The sequence below is a fragment of the Sciurus carolinensis genome, chromosome 8, assembly GCF_902686445.1.
Source record: "Sciurus carolinensis chromosome 8, mSciCar1.2, whole genome shotgun sequence".
Classification (NCBI taxonomy): domain Eukaryota; kingdom Metazoa; phylum Chordata; class Mammalia; order Rodentia; family Sciuridae; genus Sciurus; species Sciurus carolinensis.
The window spans coordinates 145,323,036-145,343,779 of NC_062220.1; the positions used below are offsets into that span (position 1 = coordinate 145,323,036).

At 57.3% G+C, this 20,744-nt stretch overlaps 1 protein-coding gene across 1 annotated transcript in view; it reads right to left on the reverse strand.

Moving 5' to 3' along the window:
• The window catches only part of Sh2b3 (SH2B adaptor protein 3), a 30,381-nt gene that overhangs the window by 6,929 nt on the left and 2,708 nt on the right, over positions 1 to 20,744 (reverse strand). Inside the window, 2 exon segments of the mRNA XM_047561430.1 lie at positions 11,444 to 11,830; positions 11,832 to 12,212. Coding sequence (XP_047417386.1) covers positions 11,444 to 11,830; positions 11,832 to 12,185 — 741 coding nt within the window. The 5' untranslated portion in view covers positions 12,186 to 12,212.

Sequence of the window (20,744 nt, forward strand, 5' to 3'; positions counted from 1 at the left end):
GATGACACAGCTGTCTCCTGCTGACTGGGAGTCCCTGGTCGGGGGGCACCAGGCCCCGCTCCCAGCCAGGCCCCAGGGAGGTGCCGGGAGTTTGCCCGTGGCAGGTGGTAGGGCCTCTCTCATTTCCTGCTCCCTTTGGGAGAAACTGAAGGCCGTGAGCCATTCTAGAAGGTGACACAGTGTTGGGCACAAGCCCTGCTCTGTCCCAGACAGGACCCCAAGTCTGCCCCTGCCCCCACAAGCCCTTCCAGTGCCTGCCACAGCCACGTTTTCCTCTGGTGACCTGAGCAAGTTCTCGCTCCTTTCTGGAAACAGGCAGCAGCATGACCCATCCAGGCGCCTGCTGTGAGCTGGCTGCTCCCTGAGCACAGGCTGCGTCCACAAGGGTCCCCATGGCCACCTCTCCTCTGGCCTCCCCTCCCCATGAGGGACAGGGAACAGCCCAGTGCTAGACAGAAAAGCCTCTAAAGCCAGAAAGGGCAGAGCCGGGTGCCACAAGATGCCCCTAAGTCCTCCTGCTTGTGGGACCCCCTCCCTCCCCCAGGCAGGTGGCACTCAGCTGACACTAAGTGCCCAAGTGATGTGCAGGCCTGGGTGGGATGATTACAGCTCAGGACGCCAGGACCAGGGCATGCAGGGGGCAGATGGGCGCTGTGGGTGTCTGAAGCCCCACTGAGCAAGCTCCCTCAGTCCCATGAGGTCCCCACATCAGAAAGAACTGACAGTGACAGGAACACAAAGCCCCCTCTCGGAGCCAGACCGCCCACACGGTCACATGGACAGGGACTCCATGATGCTGGAGCAGAGTCCTAGAGAAAACCCCAGACACAGCCAGGCTAGGTCCCCCCTCCTGAGGCCAGTATGCTGGGACCACTCCTGGAAACCCCATGCTTGCTCCTTCCCTGGGCAGAAGGAACAGGGGAGCCTGGTTCCTTGGCCTGTTTGTCACCACACAGGGAGGAGTGGTGGGCAGACCCTGCTATGAACCCCCGCTTTTCCTCCACGTTGCTCCTCAGGCTGGGCCACGACAGGCACTGTTCGTGGGGCCCTGGAACGTGCAAAGGGCATTGAGCCTGCTCACCCTGCCTTAGTCAGTGTCTCACCAGTGTCCCCAGCACCCCAAGACAGTCCTGAGGACAGCTAGCCAAAACCCCCTGCTGGGCATTGTTGCCCACCACAAACCAGCTGCCATGGGCTCTACCTTAGGTGACTACATCCTGTACCCACCATGGCCTGGCTGAGTGACTGGGCTGAGCCTTTGCCCACGAGCAGCTGCAGGCCTCTGCAGGCCCACGGGCACCCCAGGCTACCCGCTGCCAGACTGAGCTTGGCCTCCACAGCCACATCAGGCCCCAGGAAGACATCAGGGCCCAAGGGGGCCACACCATCGAGCAACATAGCATGACCAGCGGGGGGAAGCGCTGGCCCCAGGACATGCCTCCGAATGCTCAGTGCCAAGCAAGGATGGAAAAAGTTATGGTTAAGCAACAACAGACGGCCTCTGTCTAGGAGGGGAGAGTGCCAACAGGGGACCGTCACCACCAGTATGCCCAGAAGCCCGCGGCCCCCCCATGGCTGCCTTCGAAGAATGATGATTCAGAAGAAGAGGTAAAAGCAGGAGCCCCTGTGGTGGGGGTGGGGGTGGGAGGGCCCTCTCTGTGGCTCCCCCAGCCCTGCAGAGCAGCAGGGAGCCCACATCCTCCACCCCACCTCCTGCTGAGTTCACCGAACACTTACTGCCTATGTGCAGGCCTGATACACAGCATCCCTGACATCATATAACAGGAATCTCACCAGCCTCTGTGAAGAAAGACCCGTTGGATTAAAAAAGGAGAAAGAAGCCAGGAGAGGTGGCACATGCCTGTGATCCCAGAGCTTGGGAGGCTGAGGCAGGAAGATCACAAGTTCAAAGCCAGCCTCAGCAACTTAGCAAGGACCTAAGCAACTCAGTGAGACACCATCTCAAAATAAATGGGCTGGGGATGTGCCTCAGTGGTTAAGTATCCCTGGGTTCAACTCTGGTACCAAAAAAAGAAAAAGGAAAAAGATTGGAATAAAACCTAAGTAATCATCTGATCCCTTGGTGGGGAGGGCATTTCCAAACAGAAAAAGCAAAGAAAGAAACCATAAAGATCAGTGCCTGCACTTTACTGCCTTAAACTCAAAACACCTCAGTAGGTCAAAAAACTTGGGGACAAAATTGAAATGAGAAATTAGGAAAAGGTTTGCAACCTGTGACAGAACTAGCTAACACCCATGACATCTACTTGCAAATCAACAAGAAAAGGGCAGGCTGCAGAAAGGCAAGCAAAGTAAATGCCCTGGTAGGGTGTAAAAAGTGTATGTGACCAAGAAGCACAAGAAACGTCAAAGTCCAGGGGCAGTGAGTAGATCAGAGGCAGTGGATGGGGATTGGAAGGCACTACTGAGAGGTGTGGGCGTTCTTTCTAGGTGCACAAGTGTTCCGGGATTAGTGGTGGTGGTCGCATAATTCTGTAACCGTATTAAAAAGTAAAGGATTACACATATAAAGCAAGTAAATTTTATGATACAGGAATTAGAGCTCAACTTTTCTTTAGGGGGGAAACGGTCAATCACACTTAAAACCAGAAAGGACAAGGTAAGTAAGTACTTTTCACCCAGAAGTTGGCCAAGTTTTAAAAATAAAACCCAGTGCTGCACAGACTGTGAGTAGAGGGGAATAACCTTTCTGGAAACTACTTGAAAAGGACATGTCAGAAGCGTTAGAAATGACCAACGACGGGCTCGAGAGCAGCCCATGACCCACAGGAACCTGGGCTTGATGCCCCACCGGTGCCCGCGAAGCTTCCACGAGCACATGCAAAGACACTTGCCCTCAGTAGCCCCTCCCGGGATGCACATGGAACTGGGAGGAAGCTGCACTGCGCAGGCCCGCCGGCCCGCCTCACGGGCTGAGGCAGGAGGGTCGCCAGGTCCAAGCCTGCTGCGAAATTTTTTTTGGCCAAAAAACACTGACGCATGATCCACGTGATGAATCTGGAAAACGTTATACTTAGTGAACAAAGCCAGACGCAGAAGGCCATGTGACACTGTGACTCCATGTACATGGGACACCTGAAACAGACAAATCCACACAGAAAAAGCAAGCGGGGGCTCCAGGGGCTGCAGGGGAGGAGCTGGGCAGGGTTGAGATGGTGAAAATGTTCTAAGATTAGAATCTGGGAGGGCTGGGCCGCAGTGCTGGTGGGACTTGTGCTGTGTCAACTGTCCTAGGGCACCGTGCTTGCCAGGGCTTCCCCTGCTAGGAATGCCACCTCTGGGAACAACCCAAAAAGGGACCCAAGGCCCCTGTGCAGTGTCAGGCATCCAAAACGGGAAACCCTCGCAGCCCTCCTCCGGCAGTTCACGACGGGTCAGACGCCATCCTCAAGATGCTCTCAAAAAAGACAGGACTACAGAAGCGGTCCTGGCCGGGGAGAGGGATGCACCTGGGCAACCCCATCCTGTGCTCTGCCTGCACCTTGGCAGTGCAGCCCAAGGGATCAGCTGGGCAGAGGTGACAAGGACAGATCACAAGGGCATCTGCCTAAATGGCAATGCTGGCTTTTCCCCAGGAGTAGTAACTTCATTACTTTTTTAATAATTCTGAGTTTTTAACTGAAAAACCAGACAGATGTGGAGGCCCAGGCAGGTCATTTTCCTAGATGACATGCAGCTTTTGGAGGGGACAACACAGGCCCCCTTCCAGGGGGTTCCCTAGAACATTTCTGCCTAGCCCCCACATGGACTGCAAACACCCCCGGGCCTGATGGGTGCCTGTGCAAGGGCCATATAATGTAATGGGGTCCCAGGCCAGGTGGCTCCCATCCACTGGTCCCACAGGCTGGCTGAGCACCCAGTGGGTCCTGTGGCCTCTCCAGCTTGGAGGGGAGACAGGAAAGAGCGGAAGCTGAGACGGCCCCTCCTGCCTACGGGGAGGAAGCCCCGCTCCCCACCCAGTGAGGGCCCTCAGCGCAGAGACCTTCTCGTGCCTTTGGTTTCCTTTTCCACTCACAAGGTGGGCGGGGGATTTCCACAGCACCTGCGGGGCTGCCAGTGGGTGCCTGGTGGGGAGGAAGCCCTTTCTTCCATGCCTCGGGTGGGAGCACGTCATGTCCCACTGTCCTATAGCCTGTTTTTGGCTCAAAACAACTCAGCAAGGTAAGTACTGGCATCCCATTTTCCATACCGAGAAACCGAGGTTCAGAGAGGCTATATTCTCAACCTAAGGCCACACGGCAAGGACACGAAAGCCAAGATCTGACCTGTCCATCGCCCTCTGCGGTGCCTACCCACCTGTTCCCAGACTCTGGCCCCACCACCAAGCCACAGCCCCACCTCCCCAAACACACGAACAGAAACACCAAAGCAACTTCTGGAAAGCTGCAACAGCAACAGCCGTGGAGCAGGGAGGGAGTGGGAGCCGGCCAAGGGGCAGGACAGAAGGACAGATCCGCCTCACTGACACCCTCCCAGTGGACAGACTCGGGCACCTTCTAGTCTGCGGATTCAGAGAACTTGAGCTGAAAGGAAGCACGTGATACCATCTGCCCGTGGTTTCGGCGCAGCAGGGGTTTCTTCTAGGCGGCAAAACTCTTCCTCAAAAATGATTTTTGCATGGAACCCCAACGGGGCAGCTGGGCTGCTGTGTGCATCTGGGGCCACGGGAGCCCTCATCTCCTCCTTCCCTCTTCCCAGCCCTGGAAGGCCTGGATCAAGCACAGCTCAGAGAGGGGCAGGCCCCTGCTTGGGCCACACAGCAGCTCAGGGCAGGGCCCCCACTTTTCCCTAGGGATCTTCTGCCTCTGGCCTGCTCCTGGGAAGGGACTGGGAAGCCACTGGGCTCTGAAGCCCCTGCCTGCCCCCTGGTACATCTGGGTGCTGTCCGGACCATGTGAACTCACTGGGCTGAAACTGGGGGAGTCTCCGCCTATATTGGGGCCTCAACACAATCCAGCCCCTGGTGCCTTGGTGAGCTCCTGTGTGGTCCTAAGCAAGCCTCTACCTCTGGGCCTCTGTTTCCTCATCTGTGACACGGTCGTGGTCCCCCTCCCAAAGTTTGTGGTGAGGATTCCGTGAACGTGTTGAATACAGTGCCTGCCACACGGGAAACAAGGGACTTCGTGGTGACAATGACCCGAGCAGCTCTTGCCAAGCCCCAGGGTGTGGGCGCTCCACACACCTTGGAGACAGCAGCTCGGCCAATCCCAAGGTGGGCCTGCATTCGCCTGCCTTCACTTCCCAGAAACAGGACACAGTGCCTTTCCCAAGGACCACATTGTGGAGGGGCAGAAACGGGGCTGGAACCCAGGCCGAGAGCCACGGGCGCCCGCCCTGCCACAACTTCCTGCCGCCTGGCCGCCTCAGCCTCCTTGCACTCCTGCCTCTGAGAGGAAACCACCAGCCCTGGCGGGCGGACGTCCCTTTCTTTCTGCTTCCTCTTTCCCACAGCAGAGGCAGGGTGGCAGGGGCACCGCCCTGGCTCCACCCAGGCCCTGGCCTGCGTCCAGGCTCCTCTGGCCTCAGGGCCTCCGTTTCCTCGTCTCTGGGGCAGGTGCATTGGGAGTCCCAGGAGTGGCCAAGCCCGCCTGGGGGCTGACGCAGGGCCCTCTAGGGTGCTTTGCCGCCCAGGCTGGCTCTGCCCTTCTGGCTCAACAGGCCACCAAGGGGCCCAAGGTCAGAGAGGCAAGCCCCGGCCCCAGGATGGTGGGCCCAAGCTGTCCAGTGCCACCAGGGAGGGCTTTCTCCCCCAAGGACCACGAGCCTGCCCCGTGCCTCAGGCCAGTGAGGCCCCCGTGTCCCGCCCAAGGAACCTGGCACAGAAGGAGCAGAGGGGACGGCTTTGAGCCATACTGGCCCCAAGGCTGCTCCCTCCTAGGAGTCCCCCAGGTCCGCGGAGCCCCACCTCCTGCCAGGCGGGGCACTGAAGGCCACAGGCAGGGCGTGCTGGGCCCACCAAGTCCTGGGTACTCCCGACGAGGGCCTCTCGTCCCATTTGTAAGCTGGTGGCCCTGGACATGGCCACAGGAGCTTCTCCTCATTTGAGAGCCCAAAACAGGCATCCCACCCAGGAAGGGCCCTTGTTTCAGCCACACCAATGGTAACACAAGCCTGTAAGGGCTCCCAGGTGCCCAGGTTCCAGCCTGCCTCGGCCACTCACAAGCTGTGTGCCCCTGAGCAAATCACCTAGCCCCTCTCTCAGCCATAGGGTCCCCATGTGTGAAATGGCTGAGGTGACACAGGGCTTGCTGTGAAGACTGAAGTAGGTCAGCAGGCCTGGTGTATAAGGGCCTGAATGTTGGCTAAGAAGGCTTTTTTTTTTTTTTTTTAATTAAAAAAAAAAACTGTTTTGTAGTTGCAGATGGACAGCATGCCTTTATCTTGTTTATTTTCTTGTGGTGCTCAGGATGGAACCCAGTGCCTCACACATGCTGGGCAAGCACTCTGCCACTGAGCCACGCCCCAGCCCAAAAGGCATTTCTAAGAGTAGCTAGACTCTGCGACTGCCGAGGGAGACTGAGGCTCGGCCCCAGGACTGTCCCAGCTGGCAAGGCTTCAACACAAATCTTGCCCAAGCCAGGCCTGGGCATGAGGGAACCGAGGTCCAGGAGACCACTCTGTCCATCTGAAATGGACCCTGGCTCTGAGGGAGGGCCTGCACCAAGGCCAGCGCCCCAGTCCCGTGGCTCTTGTCCAGCCCCTACCCTGCCAGCTCCTCCGAGTATCTGAGAGGAACCAGACACCGGAGCCCGTGTGCAAGGTCTGCTGTTCATGTGCAGCTGTCAAGGTTTGAACCAGGTGTCCCCACAGCTCCTGCTGAGGCAGAACACGCTGGTGGGAACTGCAGGCAGGTGGGGCATGGCTTGTGCCCTGGAAGGGCGCGTCTTCCCTGAAGACCCTTCCCCTCCCTCTCTGCTTCCTGACTGTCTCCTGCTGGGCCCCGTGCCAGGATGTGCTCAGAGCAATGGCATCGGCCAGCTGTGGACCTGACCTGTGAAACCGTGAGCTCCAAATGAGCTGTTCCTCCTCTAAGCTGTTCTTGTCATGCACTTTGGTCATGGTGATACTGAGCAGACTGAAACAGCAACTGACCCAATTTCCTTGTTTTTCTTTCAATGCCAGGTGAGGCGGCACCTTTAGCTGCCCTGGCAGGAGCTGGCACACGGCACTGTCTGGTTTGAGCTGGTTCAACAGGCAGCTGGGGATGAGGGTTCCTTAGGGTGCAGATCTCCTTAGCTGCATGACCTCGAGCGTGGCTCCTCTTTGTGCCTCTCAGTCTCAGTTTCCTCATCTGTCAGGTGGGTCCGTGAGTTCTGCCTCATGGGAGGGTCTTGGTATCTGGGGCAGTGCTGGGACACAGTGGGCACAGTCAAGGTCACAAACACACTGCTGCCCATCCTGGCCCAGCCTAGGCCCAGACCTGCCAGGGAGGGAGGAACCACAGGATCAGTGGGCATGGAGACTTTCAGGAGAAGAATCAGGCCATACCTTCCCCTGGCCATCCTGGTGCCAAGAGGCCAAAGATGATTCTGGAGAGTTCCTCTGGCCCACTGCCACCACACCACTGAGTAGCCCTGAATAGTGTCTTAGGCCCAAATGTACCCACACCTTTTGCATTAAACCTAAAGTCCTCATCATGGCCAAGAAGGCCCACCCTTTTCCAATGTCATCCCTTCTTGTCCCTGCACTCCAAGCCCCGGGTGCCTGGTGACTCCTCAGACTGGTTCATGCTCACCCCAAGACCTTTGAACTTGCCTAGGATTCCTTCGTCCAGATCTTTCAGGAGCAGCACTTCCTGCAGAGGAGGCTTTCGTGACCATCCCTCAGCAGAAGCCACCCTCTACCCAGAACCTGGACTCAGTGGGAGAAGCTGCCCAGCTCTTGCCCACCTGCAGGGACACACTGAAACCGGAGGAAGCCTGAGACTTTCATACCTGTCTTCTGACCCTGGCAAGCAGCCACAGACCTCTCCTCCACCCTCCCGAAGCAGGCTGAGCACACCCTGGCCCACAGCCAGTGAAGGGGCTCCCTCCCATCACACCCCTCACGTGACCCTTGAGGTGCTCTTGTCACCTCTACTTCACCGACTGAGTGGAGAAGTGACAGGTTCAGGGTCAGCTGGCTGAAGGCAGAGCTGGGACCCTCTGGGGGAGGCTGTCCCAGAGCCTCTGCTAAGTGACACCTGAAGCACAGGTGGGCACCACCCTCTCATGGTCCTTATGCTCAGGGCCCCTCCCACTCTGAGCCCAGGGGCCCCCTCCCCCACAGGACACCCTGTAAGTGATGGAGCTCAGGTGCCAATACAAAGCTAGCCCTCGTCCCCCACCAGCTGGCTGTCGACCCCTCCTGTGCAGAGCTGCCGTCATGGCTGACGCCATGGCCGGAGGTCCAAGCTGACCACCTGGCAGGTGCAGGCAAGACTTGCGGTCTGTGCACCCTTGGACCAGAGACGGATGCCCTGAATCACAGAGGACACTCAGGAACAGCCTAGACTGTGCACAGCCGGAAGCTGTGGGAAGCTGTGGAGCTGGCCTGCTGTGCCAGAAACTGTCAAGGACCAGAGCCTGGTCTGCCCGCTGCTCGGAGGAGCTGGGAGGCCCCACCAGGGCTTCTTGCCTCACAGGTGACACCCAGACCTCACGGAGCCCCAGATGGCCTGGGCTGGGCCCACAATGACCAGTGGCACCTCCCGTGCACTGGCTGCTCTAGAGGGGCAGAACCCTGGGATCCACCTTCAGGGCCCCCAAAGAACAGGGGCTCTGATGGCCCAAAGGAGCCCTGGAAATTAATCTGTGTTCTTAGCCCCAAAGTCACCACCATAACAAACCCTAGCACAACACAGTGAGGACGTAACCCTGAGCACTGCCCAGTCCAGTGGTCCAGACTCACTGCCAGCCCTGTGTGGGGACCAGGAGTGGCCGCCTGAGGCCCCAGGGCTCGGGGGAAGCTGACTCATCATGCAGGCCGGGGCCGCCAGCTGGATTCCAGATGGCTTATTTTAAGCAGAAGCTGCTTTTCAGAGGGAAGTTGTATGGGGAACTGGACCCCAGGACGACAGATAGGTAAGATCAGGTATGGAGGCCAGTCTTGCCCTTTGTAGCCTCAAGCTTTCTCAATGAGAAAATAGTTTTTACCTGCCCTGCCTTTTCCTGAAGCCTCAGTGGTGTCTGGAAGACAATTCTCCACCCACTGAGCTTCCCTGCCCCCTCTACCGCATGGGCTCTTCCTTGTTCTTTCTTCCAAACACACTGAACACCTTCCTGCCTCTGGTCTTTGCACAGGTTTTTACTTCTGCCTGGGTCTGAACTCAGTCTACAGTCACCTCTCAAGACACCAGACAAGCAGGGCATGGAGGCACATGCCTGTGATCCTAGCGACTTGGGAGGCTCAGGCAGGAGGATCATAAGTCTGAGGCCAACCTCAGCAAATTAGTGAGAGCCTCTCCAAAATACAAAAGACTCCTGATGGAACTTTGGCAATCAAAACAGTGTGATGTTGGCATAGGACAGACACATAGGCAATGGGACAAGATACAGCCCATCTCTGGAAGCACATCTCCAGAGAGGAACACTGCATTAAGACAGGGGTGGCACTGCAGTCCAACAGGAAAAGGAGACCAAGGAGCAGGCAGGCACAAAGAGGAGCAGCCCGGTGCTCACAGGTGGGAAGAGGACAGGGTGGCCCCACCTCACACAAAACCCAGTCCAGATGGCTCCCAACACCAGGCGGCCCAACAACAAGCTCTTTAGAAGGCAAGAAAATGTCTTCATAACCCAGAAGGCAGACATTTGTTAAGCAGGACACAAAAGCCCTAACCAGAAAGGAAGATGGTGGATAAACTGGAGTTTGTTAAAATTAAGAGCTCCTGTGGGTGAAAGGCACCCTGCGATGCTTACCATGCAGGCTCTGGAACATACAAAATGCAGAAATAAATGCAGGATCCTTACAAATCAAGAAAAGACAATAAAAACAACAGCCCTTCAAAAAGTCTAAATTCCAATGGTCAATACACCTGCGACAGTCACCAGGGAGCACAAATTAAACCCACGTTAAGACCTGGGTCCTCCTGGAGAGAGGAGTTGGGGAGGCCCCCAACTCAGGGTAGCTCCTCTAGGGCAGAGGGACAGAGCAGTGCAGGAGCTTCAGAGAAACTGCCAGACCTTCCCAAAGTTGAGCAAGCACTCCGTGTGTCACTAGCAGCTACGGACTCCCAGGAGTCTCTGCACCCAGGAGAAGCCAAAGCAGACGCCCCTCCAAAGACCCGCGTGCAACGCTCAAGGCGGCAGCGCTACGGCCGGGGGTGCGGGTGCGGGTGCGGGTGCTGACGTCGGGGGCGGAGGGAGCTGGGCTGGGTGCCCGGATGACACTCAGCCACGCTCGGGGAGCCTCGCACACGCGTGCTCCGCCGCAATCAGGTTTTAAACGGGGCTCCACACGTGTGAGGACTCGAGAGAGACCGCCTCCCCTCCACACAGGGCCCCCCTGCCCTCCCAGAAACCGCCCGCTTTTCCTTTAGAACACGATTCACCGTTTGTAAATCTGGGCTTTTTCCTTCTGCAGCTTCCCTGGCACCTGGCACGCACATGCCCACCTATCCAAATGCATCTCAGGTAGCCAGCCAACCAGGGCCTCTGGGCTAGGCTCAGTCTACGTGGAACAGCGCCACAAAGAGGAGGAAGGCTGCGTCCAGCACCTGTGCCCCAGCCCTACACCCTGGACAGCAGACGCGCCAGCTTCCGTTCCACGCAGGAGTGAAGCTGGTTGCCGAGGAAGAGCACGCGTTTCTGTACTTGTAAGAAAAGGCCTGGGCGCAGCGCAGGGGAAGGAGCGAGCCTGTTCTGAAACCTCTTGAAATGGTGCCCCTATTTGTCGTCGTCAGCTGCGTCAGGATTTTCAGCTGTGGACCGAGCTGCCACCCCCACGCACCTGAGGCACGAAAGGTATCCCCGACACCCCGCGCGATCGCTGACCGGAGCTCCGGCTGTCAAGCTGCCGTGCGGTGCCCGAGGACACCCAACGGCCAGAACCTAAGGCGGCCTCGAGCACCGTCCTGGAGCGTCGCAGGCCACCGACTTGGGGCCAACACGGCGCCCGCGTAGGGGTGCTGGGCACAGCACACGCAGGGGCTGCCCTCCTGTGAACCCGGAAAGATGCGCGCCTGAAACGCCGGCCACTCGGGGCAGGAGGCCGGCCAGTTCCAGGGCAGCCCGGGCAATTCAGCGAGGCCCGGCTGGGGACGCGGCTGGGAGGTGGAGTGCTAGCCCTGCACGTGCGAGGCCCTGGTTCAGTCCCCAGCGTCGCCAAAAAGTCAGTCAAATTCGGCGACTCAAGACGGAAGGCTCCTGGTTCAACTTCCCGGGCGCTGGCAGCCACCTGCTGGAGAACCGCACCCCCTCCCCGCCGTGCCCGCGGCGGCGCTTACCTTGGGCGGGTCGAAGAGCTCCAGCACCCGGTCGGGGCCACCACTGGGGCCGGTGGCGCGGCGCAGCGCCAGCCTCCCGCGCTGCCAGCGCGCGCCGCTGTCCATGGACGCCTCGTCGGCCAGGCTGTACCGCAGCGCCGCCTCCTTGAGGACCTCCGGCGGCGGCTCCCGGGCCAAGCTCCAGGGCAGCAGCTTCCTGGCCAGGCCGGGCCTCGCGGGGGCCTCGGCCGCCTCCCCGGCCGCGGAGGCAGGCAGCTCCCCAGCCGACCGGCGGCGGAAGATGTGGCGCAGGCTGCGGCGCAGGTGCTGGAGGGAGCAGGAGCCGGGCGGCCGCGGCGGGGCCAGCTCTTCCGAGCTGCGGGCCTTGGGCAGCGCGGGGGCGGCGGGGGCCAGGGCCGGGCTCGACCGCGGGCGCCTCGGCTTTGGCGGGGGACCCGCGGCCCGTCTCGCGGTAGTCGCGCCCGGGCGCCCGGGCCTCGCGCACCTCGCGGCAGAAGTAGCGCTGGAAGAGGTCGGTGAACTGCAGCGACACAAGCTCGGCGCGCAGGGGCGCGTGGTGCGGGTGCTCGCGGGCAAAGAGCCAGTACTGGCGGGCCAGCTCCCGGGCAGCGGCCACCGCGTGCAGCTCGCAGAACTCGCTCCAGCCCCTGGGGGACGGGGTCGTCGCCGCTGCAGGCAGGGAGGCGGAGGAGGCCAAGGGCGCGGAGGAGGCCGAGGAAGGCTGCAGGGTGGGCCCGTTCATGGTGGAGACCGAGGTGGGGCAGCCAGGCTGAAAGACACATGGGGGTGGGCAATGAGAACTAAGCCTGCAGGCGAGCAAAAGACTGCAGGGGGCCCCCTTGTCTCCCAGGTTACCATCCAAGACCTCCAGTGCACTCCTGAACCTGGGGACACTAACCAGACCCTGAAATGGCTCTGGTTAGTAACAGGAGGGCAGCATATACAGCATGGATACAAGAGACAAAGGGATGACTGCTGTCCAGACTGGAGCAGGCCAGATCCTGGAGATTTCATCACACAGGCCCACGCACATATAAAATTCATGATTTATTTATTTCTGGCATTTCCGTTTAATATTTTTGTGTTCTGGTTGACCACAGGTAACTAAAATCACAAAAAATGAAACTCTGGATAAGCAGGACTGCTACATTTCAAACCACCAACAGGAGACAAATTTTTCACCGCACACATAAAAAAAATTAGCCAAGTGAGGTGATGCATGCCTGTAATTCCTGCCACTCAGGAAGCGAAGGCAAGAGGATTGCAGTTTTGAGGCCAGTCTCCTTAATTTACCAAGATCCTGTCTTGAAACAAAAGACAAAATGGGCTGGGGTTGTAGCTCAGTGCTAGATAAACATTGATTCACTCCCCAGAGCAGAAAGGAAACAAACAAAAATAAAAAATTAAGTGGGACCGAGTACAGTAATGTATACCTGTAATCCCAGCTACTCAGGAGGCTGAGGCAGGAGGATTACAAGTTAGAGGCCAGCCTGAGAAACTTAGTGAGACCCTGTCTGTAAAATAAAATAAAAAATTTAAATAACCAATAATACCCAGGGTTGGTAAAGATGCTGGGCAGCAGACACTCTCCTACAATGCTCTTTGTTCCGTCAGGTGGTCCAACCTTTTACAAGACAACTTGTCAAAAGCTACTTCAGACCCAGCATCCCGCTTTTACTTCAAAAACGTACTTGCTCATAGGCACACAGAGGCATGTACAGGACAGTTCCCTGCTGGACATCTCCTGCCACCGTATTTATAATAGGGAAAAACCAGAAACAACCGAATGCCCACCAGCCAGAAACCAGTAAAATAAACTGTGGTATGTGTGCAGGCTGGAGTAGTCTACAGCACCAGGAAAGGCGAGGAGGCGCTCTTCTACCACCTCCCAGAGAGCAGAGCTCTACCGCATGCCATTCAGCAAAAGGCCCACCAGGTGGCGCCCGCCTGTAATCCAGAAGCTCGGGAGGCTGAGGCCGGAGGATCACAAGTTCAAAGCCAGCCTCAGCAACTTAGCAAGGCCCTAAGCAACTCAGCAATACAAACTGTACATTCTATTTGCATAAACACTTCCATAAAACCAAACCACAGGGCTGGGGAGATAGCTCAGTTAGTAGAGTGTTTGCCTTGGGTTCAAGGCCCTGGGTTCAAACCCAGCACCACACACACACAAAAACAGCTGCTAGGTGTACATGAACACAGTTAAATGGTGGGCCAGGGCGTGCCTATAATCCTGGCTACTTGGAAAGTTGAGGCTAGATCACAAGTTTGAGGTCAGCCTCAGCCACTTGGTGAGATCCTGTTTCAAAAAAAAAAAGAGAGAGAGAGAAAGAGCCGAGCCAAGAACGTAGCTCAGTGGTAAAGCACTCCCGGGTTCAATTCCTAGTACTGGGAACAAGTGAGCAAGAAGGGCCGGGTAGAAGCAAACCAACCCTGAAACAGTGGTATCCTCTGGGAAGAGCCCAATTTGGGGTGCAGCGGGGAATAACCAAAGAAAAGGTACTGCCTATCTCTAGAAAATGGTCAATAACGTGAATTCTGGAGCCTGGGTTCAAATCCCAGCACTGCCACTTCCTGGTTAAGTGATCCTGAGTGATCGACTTCACTTCCCTCCGCCTCAATTCCCATCTTGCCCACCTTACTGGAGCCTGTTAAAGACTGAGTCAATAAATATCAAGACCTTAGAACACAGGAAGAGCTTAGTGAGGGCCAGCTGCTGTTGTCCTTATTTAAATGTTACAGTAAGAGTTGTACTGATGTCTATACAAATACACACAAAACAACAAGTAAAAGGAATGCATTAACCAGACTCACAAGGTGAGAAGGCCTCGCTAGCTCTGCCAGGGCCTCAGGACAGGCAGACCCTTGCCAGCTCCCCAGTGGGGAGCCTTGAACTTCACAACCAAGGGCCCCCTTATGTAACAAGACAATCAAAATGGCACTACATCCCCCGCTGTCCTCGGTGCTGAACAGCTCATGCCTAGGCAGTTACCCCTCAGGACTCCGACCTCCCTCCCAAGCCTGGCCCCTGCTGGGGACCACACGTCTACGCTTGTTCTTCAGGATAGAGAATAAGAAATGCCTTCTCTGCTCTGGCACAAAGCCAGGCACAGAACCCCTGATAAGCAGGAACAGAGGATGGTGGCATCCCAGTACCACTCACTCCCAGAGCAGGGACGGTGGAGTACAGGCTATAGAGGTCCAAGGACAAGTGGGGCCTCCAACCACTTCCTCACTCACTCCCCCAAATACCACTGGTGCCCACTGGGTGCCAGGCAGTGTGCTGTCCTCCTAAGGCTCACCTTACAAAGGGAGCCGTGTGTTGGCTGTGTGGCCTGTGACACCTGACTGGACCTCTCTGGACCTTGGTTTCCTCATCTGCCAAGCAGGTAATGCAAACATCCACCTCAGGTGACATTTGTTAGGAGTTGTCGAAAGGGTCTCGAGTTGGAGATCTGAATCCAGAAGCAGGGTTCTTCCAGAATACTCTGCTCCATGCACACCTTCTCCCTGTGTGGCCCCACCATGCTGGGCACACTCCCAGGGTAGCAGTTGAAGGGCCACCCCCATCGTCTCCCAGCCTTGGTGGGGACCCTGTAGTTGGTGGCAGCGGGACACCCCAGATGGCATGGGGAGCTCTGCACTTGCTGGGCGGGTGCTCTGCACACAGCAAGCACTGCACGCCAGAGGCCACGGCCCTGGCACACGGTACGCGGTCAGCAAAGGCAGGCATGCGAGTGTACACGCGAGGACTGTGGACCCGGCTGCTGCAGCAAGAGGACCGCGGTCTGATGCTGGCCTGGGCAGCTCAGTGGGACCTGCCTCAAAATAAAATGAGAAGGGTTGGGGACATAGCTCAGAGGTAGAGCGCCCTGGGTTCAATCCTGTACCACCAATAAATAAATAAATAAATGAACAGTTGGCAGGAGGAAAGGAAGGGGGCCACGCCTGCCCTTGGCCACCTGCTCCTGCCTGTAGCTGAAGGGCATCAGTCCCTGGGCAGCCCCACTGCCCCCACACCCAGGCTGTGACACATGCCAGGCAGGCACTGCCATCATGGCTCTCAGGAGCCAAGAGAGCTCCGACTCCAGTCCCACGTGGCCCAGGTGGCCTGCCCAGCCACACCAGCTGCCTCTGGGCAAGTGGTGCTAGCTGTTCCCTGTCCTGTGCACTCTCCATCTGCTTCCAGTGGAACACAAAGAAGCCTGCCCCAAGCTTGCCCGCTGTGTCAAGACCCAGACCCGTCCTCCAGCACTCTAGTCACGTGCTATCACCAGGCAGCCACAGTGATTCCGTCAGTGACCATCTCCCCATCAGGACGTGGGCTCCTTGAGGCTGCACTGCCTGCTCAAGAGCCAGTTTCTAGCATACAGCAAGAGCCCAATGGATGCCTATGGCATGAACAAAGGAAAGGGATGGCTGCATGTGTAACCTCTCTGGCTCTTTTGGCAGACACATGCAGCCAGCAGCAACTAACGGCCACCTCCCCTGGGCCTCCGTCCACACCTGCTCCTGTGTCTGGAATACTTGTTCCTGTCCACTGCCACACCTTCGAGTCTTGAAGCCCCTCTGCAGGAGTCTCCCATGCCCTGTCACTGTCACGGCCAGGGCTGGGCACCCTCTTGACACCCACCTCCAGCTCCCCCTGCCGCACCCTTGCCATACTCCGGGGCTTTGTTTTGGTGTTTGTTTTTAAAAGAACATTCTACCCTACCTCTGAGCTACATGTCCAACACTGTTTATTTTGAGACAAGGTCTCTCTGAGTTGCCCAAGCTGGCCTGGAACTTGTCCTCTCCTGCCTCAGGCTCAGGAGTCACTCCAGGCAATTGGCCACCAGCAGGTGTTGTTCGAACCCTTCCATGAAGTGTCCGCTGTCATAAGCTCAGGACAGCCTGAGGAGGCAGGTCCAATTATTGCTCCCCTATTATAGACTGAGAGAGTGAAGCACAGGGGAGCCCCCCAGGGCTACTGATTGATGGAAAACAGACCCCAAAGGCACCCCAGAGCACCTGATTAATGCCCAAACGCACACCAAGAATCCTCTCTTCCCAGGGAGTGTTCACTGAATGAATGAGTAAGCCCCAGAGGAGGGGACACAAAGGTCTCATTCAGCTCCTGCTGCAATCAGGGCTCATCAGTAACTCTGTCCAGGTCCCAAAGTCACCAAATGGTTTTGGAAAAAGTCACAGGGCAAAAACAAGAAAACAAAAATTACAACAATAAATGACACTGAGCCAGACCTTGCGTGTGTCCTGCTCTGTGCGGAACCTCTGCACATATCTGCTCCTTTAATTTCTGTTGGAAGGGGCAGGCTAAGCACTGCACCCACTTCATAGGTGGGAACATGGAGGTGTGGGAACAGCAGCTTGCCCACAATCACGTGGCCGGCCAGCAAGGGACAGGGCTGGGACTAGGTCACTGCTCGCTTGCCAGCAAGCTCTGTGCTTACTGTCATCCCCCCACCATGGGTGTGTCCCCACGCGCTGGGAGACGGGCCACTCTCAGAGCTGGTGCCCCAGGAAGGTCAGCTGTATGAATTAATGCCCTCCCAGGGTCAGACAGGGCAGGCTGGCATATGCCAGTCTCTGGAGTCACACTCACAACTCACACGGATGCTAGAGAAGGTGGGGACTCAGAGACAACCACCCGCCCAGATGAGCCCCAGGCTGCCAACCAAATCTGCTCTGCTCCTTCCTTGCCACAAGATGCAAAAGAGGGGCTTTCCCGCTCAAGCCTCAGAGTCCCCTGTGTGACAGGCTGATGTACCTTTCTTGGTGTTTGCTGGGAGCATTCTGAGAGCTGGCAAACGCACATGGCTCCTATAGGCCTCAGAAACAGTGGCTGCCACTATTTTATTACTATAATGGTTAGAAGAGAAAAGTGCCAGGCCTGGAGAATCAGGCCCCCTGCCCAGGAGTCACTGGAGAGCCTGCCTTGTGGGGAAGGTTGGGCAGGGGGCGTCATGGAAGCCTGAACAGAAGGCCTCTCAGGGGACCAGGGCTGCTCAGGTGGCTCCAGGCGGGAAATCATCAGCCAGTGTCATCAGCTGCAGCCCAAGACAGCAAGGGGACTGCCCCCAGAGGTCTGCTTACAGGAGGGCAGCCAGGCGGCAGGAAGGGGGTCCCTGTCTGCACCTGGGCCCAGGTGGGAGTGTTTGTTGAGTGCTTTCTATGTGCCAGGCACAGATGAAGAGCAACTGATCAGACTGTGACAATCCTACAACAGGGGCTGAAAAGCTCTGGGCAAGAAGCAATTACTAATCATCACAGGAGACTCAGGAGACCTTCGCTTAGACCACTCTAGTGTTTGAGCATGTAGGACTTTTGGGACACTGCTATCCTGGCCAACAGGCTTCTGTGAGCCTGGGAAGCTGCAGGAAGGAACCACCTTTCACTAGAAGGGAAGCTTTGCCTGGGGGTCTGTGTCAACCAGCCCAGCCTAGGCTTCTGGGGCAGGAACTTCCCAGCTATGGGGGCATCCAGGATTTCCCCAAATCCCACAGGGTGCTAAGACAATACAGAACAGTAAGATCTCAGCCCGGTGCATCCTGGCACCCACCTCCCTGAGTCTCCACAGCAAACACAAGGAGACAGCTAGGCCATGCCTTCTAGCAGGAGTGGGGGCAGTCCTGTATCTTGGGATCCCAAGTGCAGAGTCTGTGTCTACCAGAGTGATCTGATAAGGGCCCTGAAGACTCGGACAGGCCTAGTGCTCCCCAGTGCAATACATCCATCCTGAGAGGTCTTCAAGCCTCTGCCAAGTTCAGAAGACTCCTCTGGTCCTGGTCAGCTGCGACTCCTGGCTGTGTGCTGTGAGCACCTCTAACCCACAGCCCAGCAGCATTCCCTGGTCCTCAGCCTGAACAGCACTGTAACTCAGGGAAACGCAGCTCCCCTCTGATGACCAGCCCACATGCAGAGAGAGCCTTTACCACCTGTGGGAATGCCCCCTGTGAGGGGCTTAGGGGGCTAAATTGTGAAGTTAAACCAGTCGGTCTGAACTGGGTGCAGTGGTGCAGGCCTGTAATTCCATCTACTCGGGAGGCTAAGGCAGGAGTATCACAAGTTCAAAGCCAGCCTGGGCAATATAGGGAGACCTTGTCTCCTGCCTTGAAATAAAAAATAAAAAGGGCTGGGGTGTAGCTCAGTGGTAGAGCACCCCTAGTTTGATTCTCAGCACTGCTAGATAAATAAACAGAGCCAGTTCAGATCCCATGCTGCCACCCCGGTTCAAATGACTGGGCAGGAAGTCTCACCCCAGAGGTGGGCACCCCCTCCCATGAGGCCCTCGGGTCGACTCTAGGCCTCGGGAACATCTGTCTTTCCCACCAAAGTACCAACTATCCAAGGAGGCTTAGAAAGCTGAGGGGCCCAACACACCACCTTCCAGAGCATTTGAGGGGTCAGCCAGAGAGCCCACGAGAAGCAGGAGCAAAGCCCACCCTGTGGAAGCTGAGGTGGGTTCTGCCTTAGACCACGGGGCAGCCAGCTAGGCCCTCTCTGGGGTCACCTAGTTCCCTGGAGACATTTATCAGGCCGGCACAGTCTGCCAGAACAGGAAATGTCCTCTGGCTTCCTCTGCCACCCCCAGCCTGACACCCCAGCCAGCCACCGCCCTGCCTCGGCCTCAAGAGGTGGGGAAAGCCAAGGCCGTCCCCCAAGGATGTGCAGCACCCTCTGAAGTCCACACACACACCGCAGCACAAAGTGGGTTCTTCCAGTGACTGCCCTGGGGTTGAGGGCAGGTGAGCCCCCGACTAGGGTGGACCCACAGCAATCCCCCCTCCACTCAACATGCTGCTCCGGACGCCAGAAGGGTGCTCAGGCCTCTGTTCCTGTGCCCCTCTCTCCACACACACTGCCCTTTCTGGGCCTCTCTTCCTTGAGAGGACACCAGAAGGTGAGGTCTGAAGGAACAAATTCCACGTCAAAGGCCTGCATGTCCACCACCCCAGCTGGCAGATCCTGTTCTTGGTCCCTGGCCTCCTGCATCCAGGCCCTGTCAGGCGCCCCAAGTCTGGTCTATTAGCAGGGCAAACTTCCTCCCTCCCAGGCCTCCCTGGGGACACTCCATTGGCTCCCCCCACCACAGTCATGGTGGGGGCACATCCGGGAGGGCCCCCAGGGGCTCTAGGCCTGGCTCACTTGCAAGGAAGCCTGCAGCCAGGCCGCCCCCCCTGACGACCCCTGACAGGGTAGCGTGGGAGGAAAAATCTTCCAGCCATCTGCTCAGCTGCTGGGTTTCCGGCCAGGAGAGAGCCGCCCAGGGCCTCCAGGAGGACCTGCTACCCTCGGGAAGTGTCCCTTGCCCCTGCTGCAGGGAAGGACGTCCAGCCTCATGGTGGCCAGTGAGACCCAGAGCCCTGACAGAGGAATGCTGGCTGCCTGGGCCACGGACCCAAGTAAGGGGTGCCTGGTTGTGATCAAGGATCTCCTGCCTGACCTTGGGACCTCGTCAGTCCCCACGGGACCTCAAGCCCTCGGAAGCCCGGAAGCTGGGGTGCAGGGCTACTGGGTCCAATTAAGCCTGACTCAACAAGTGACCCCAGCTGAGTCACTTCCCCTGGGCAGTCTGCCAGCCTCAGTTTCCTCAGGCAGAGGGGACAGTGGGAACAGGGTCTGGCTGGGAACACGTGACCTGCATAGCCCTGTTGGACTCTGAGGACCCTCCTGTCAGATGGAAGCTGCTTCCTGCCCCACCCAACCAAAGATGCTCAACACTGGGGGAGGCCCTGGTGACCCTTTTCCCAGGACCCTTGGGCATTAACAGCAGCAGCTTGCGCTTACAGAGCACTGACTGCATGCGGGCACTGTGCATACCTCTTGGAACGATGGTCAGGTAGTCGTTAGGACCCTGTTTACAGACGAGGAGGCCTGTGGCCAGAGGGACGACGACAACCCAAGATCTCTGCCAGCACAACCACAGCCAACAGTCCCCAGCCCTATTCCATGCCAGACTCAGACACTTCCCACAGCCACCCTGGAGGGCCCAAGATCCTCAGCCTCCACTGGGCAGGTCCCAACAGAAGTCAGATAATTTGCTCAAGGCTCAGAGTTAGAAGCTGGCTGAGCCCACCTTTCTCCAAAGTCCATCTGCTACAGGAGAAGTGGGGGGACATAATGGCAAGGTCTTCATTTTAATATTTACTATTGGTCATTGAGTGCCAGGTCCAAACTGAGCACTTTATATGCCTTGTCTCATCAAGCTCCATAGCTGTTAAAAATCTTTCATAGAAACTGACTTAATTGCCTCAGAGAGGTGAAGTGATCCACATGAGGATTCACAGCAAGAAAACCCCAT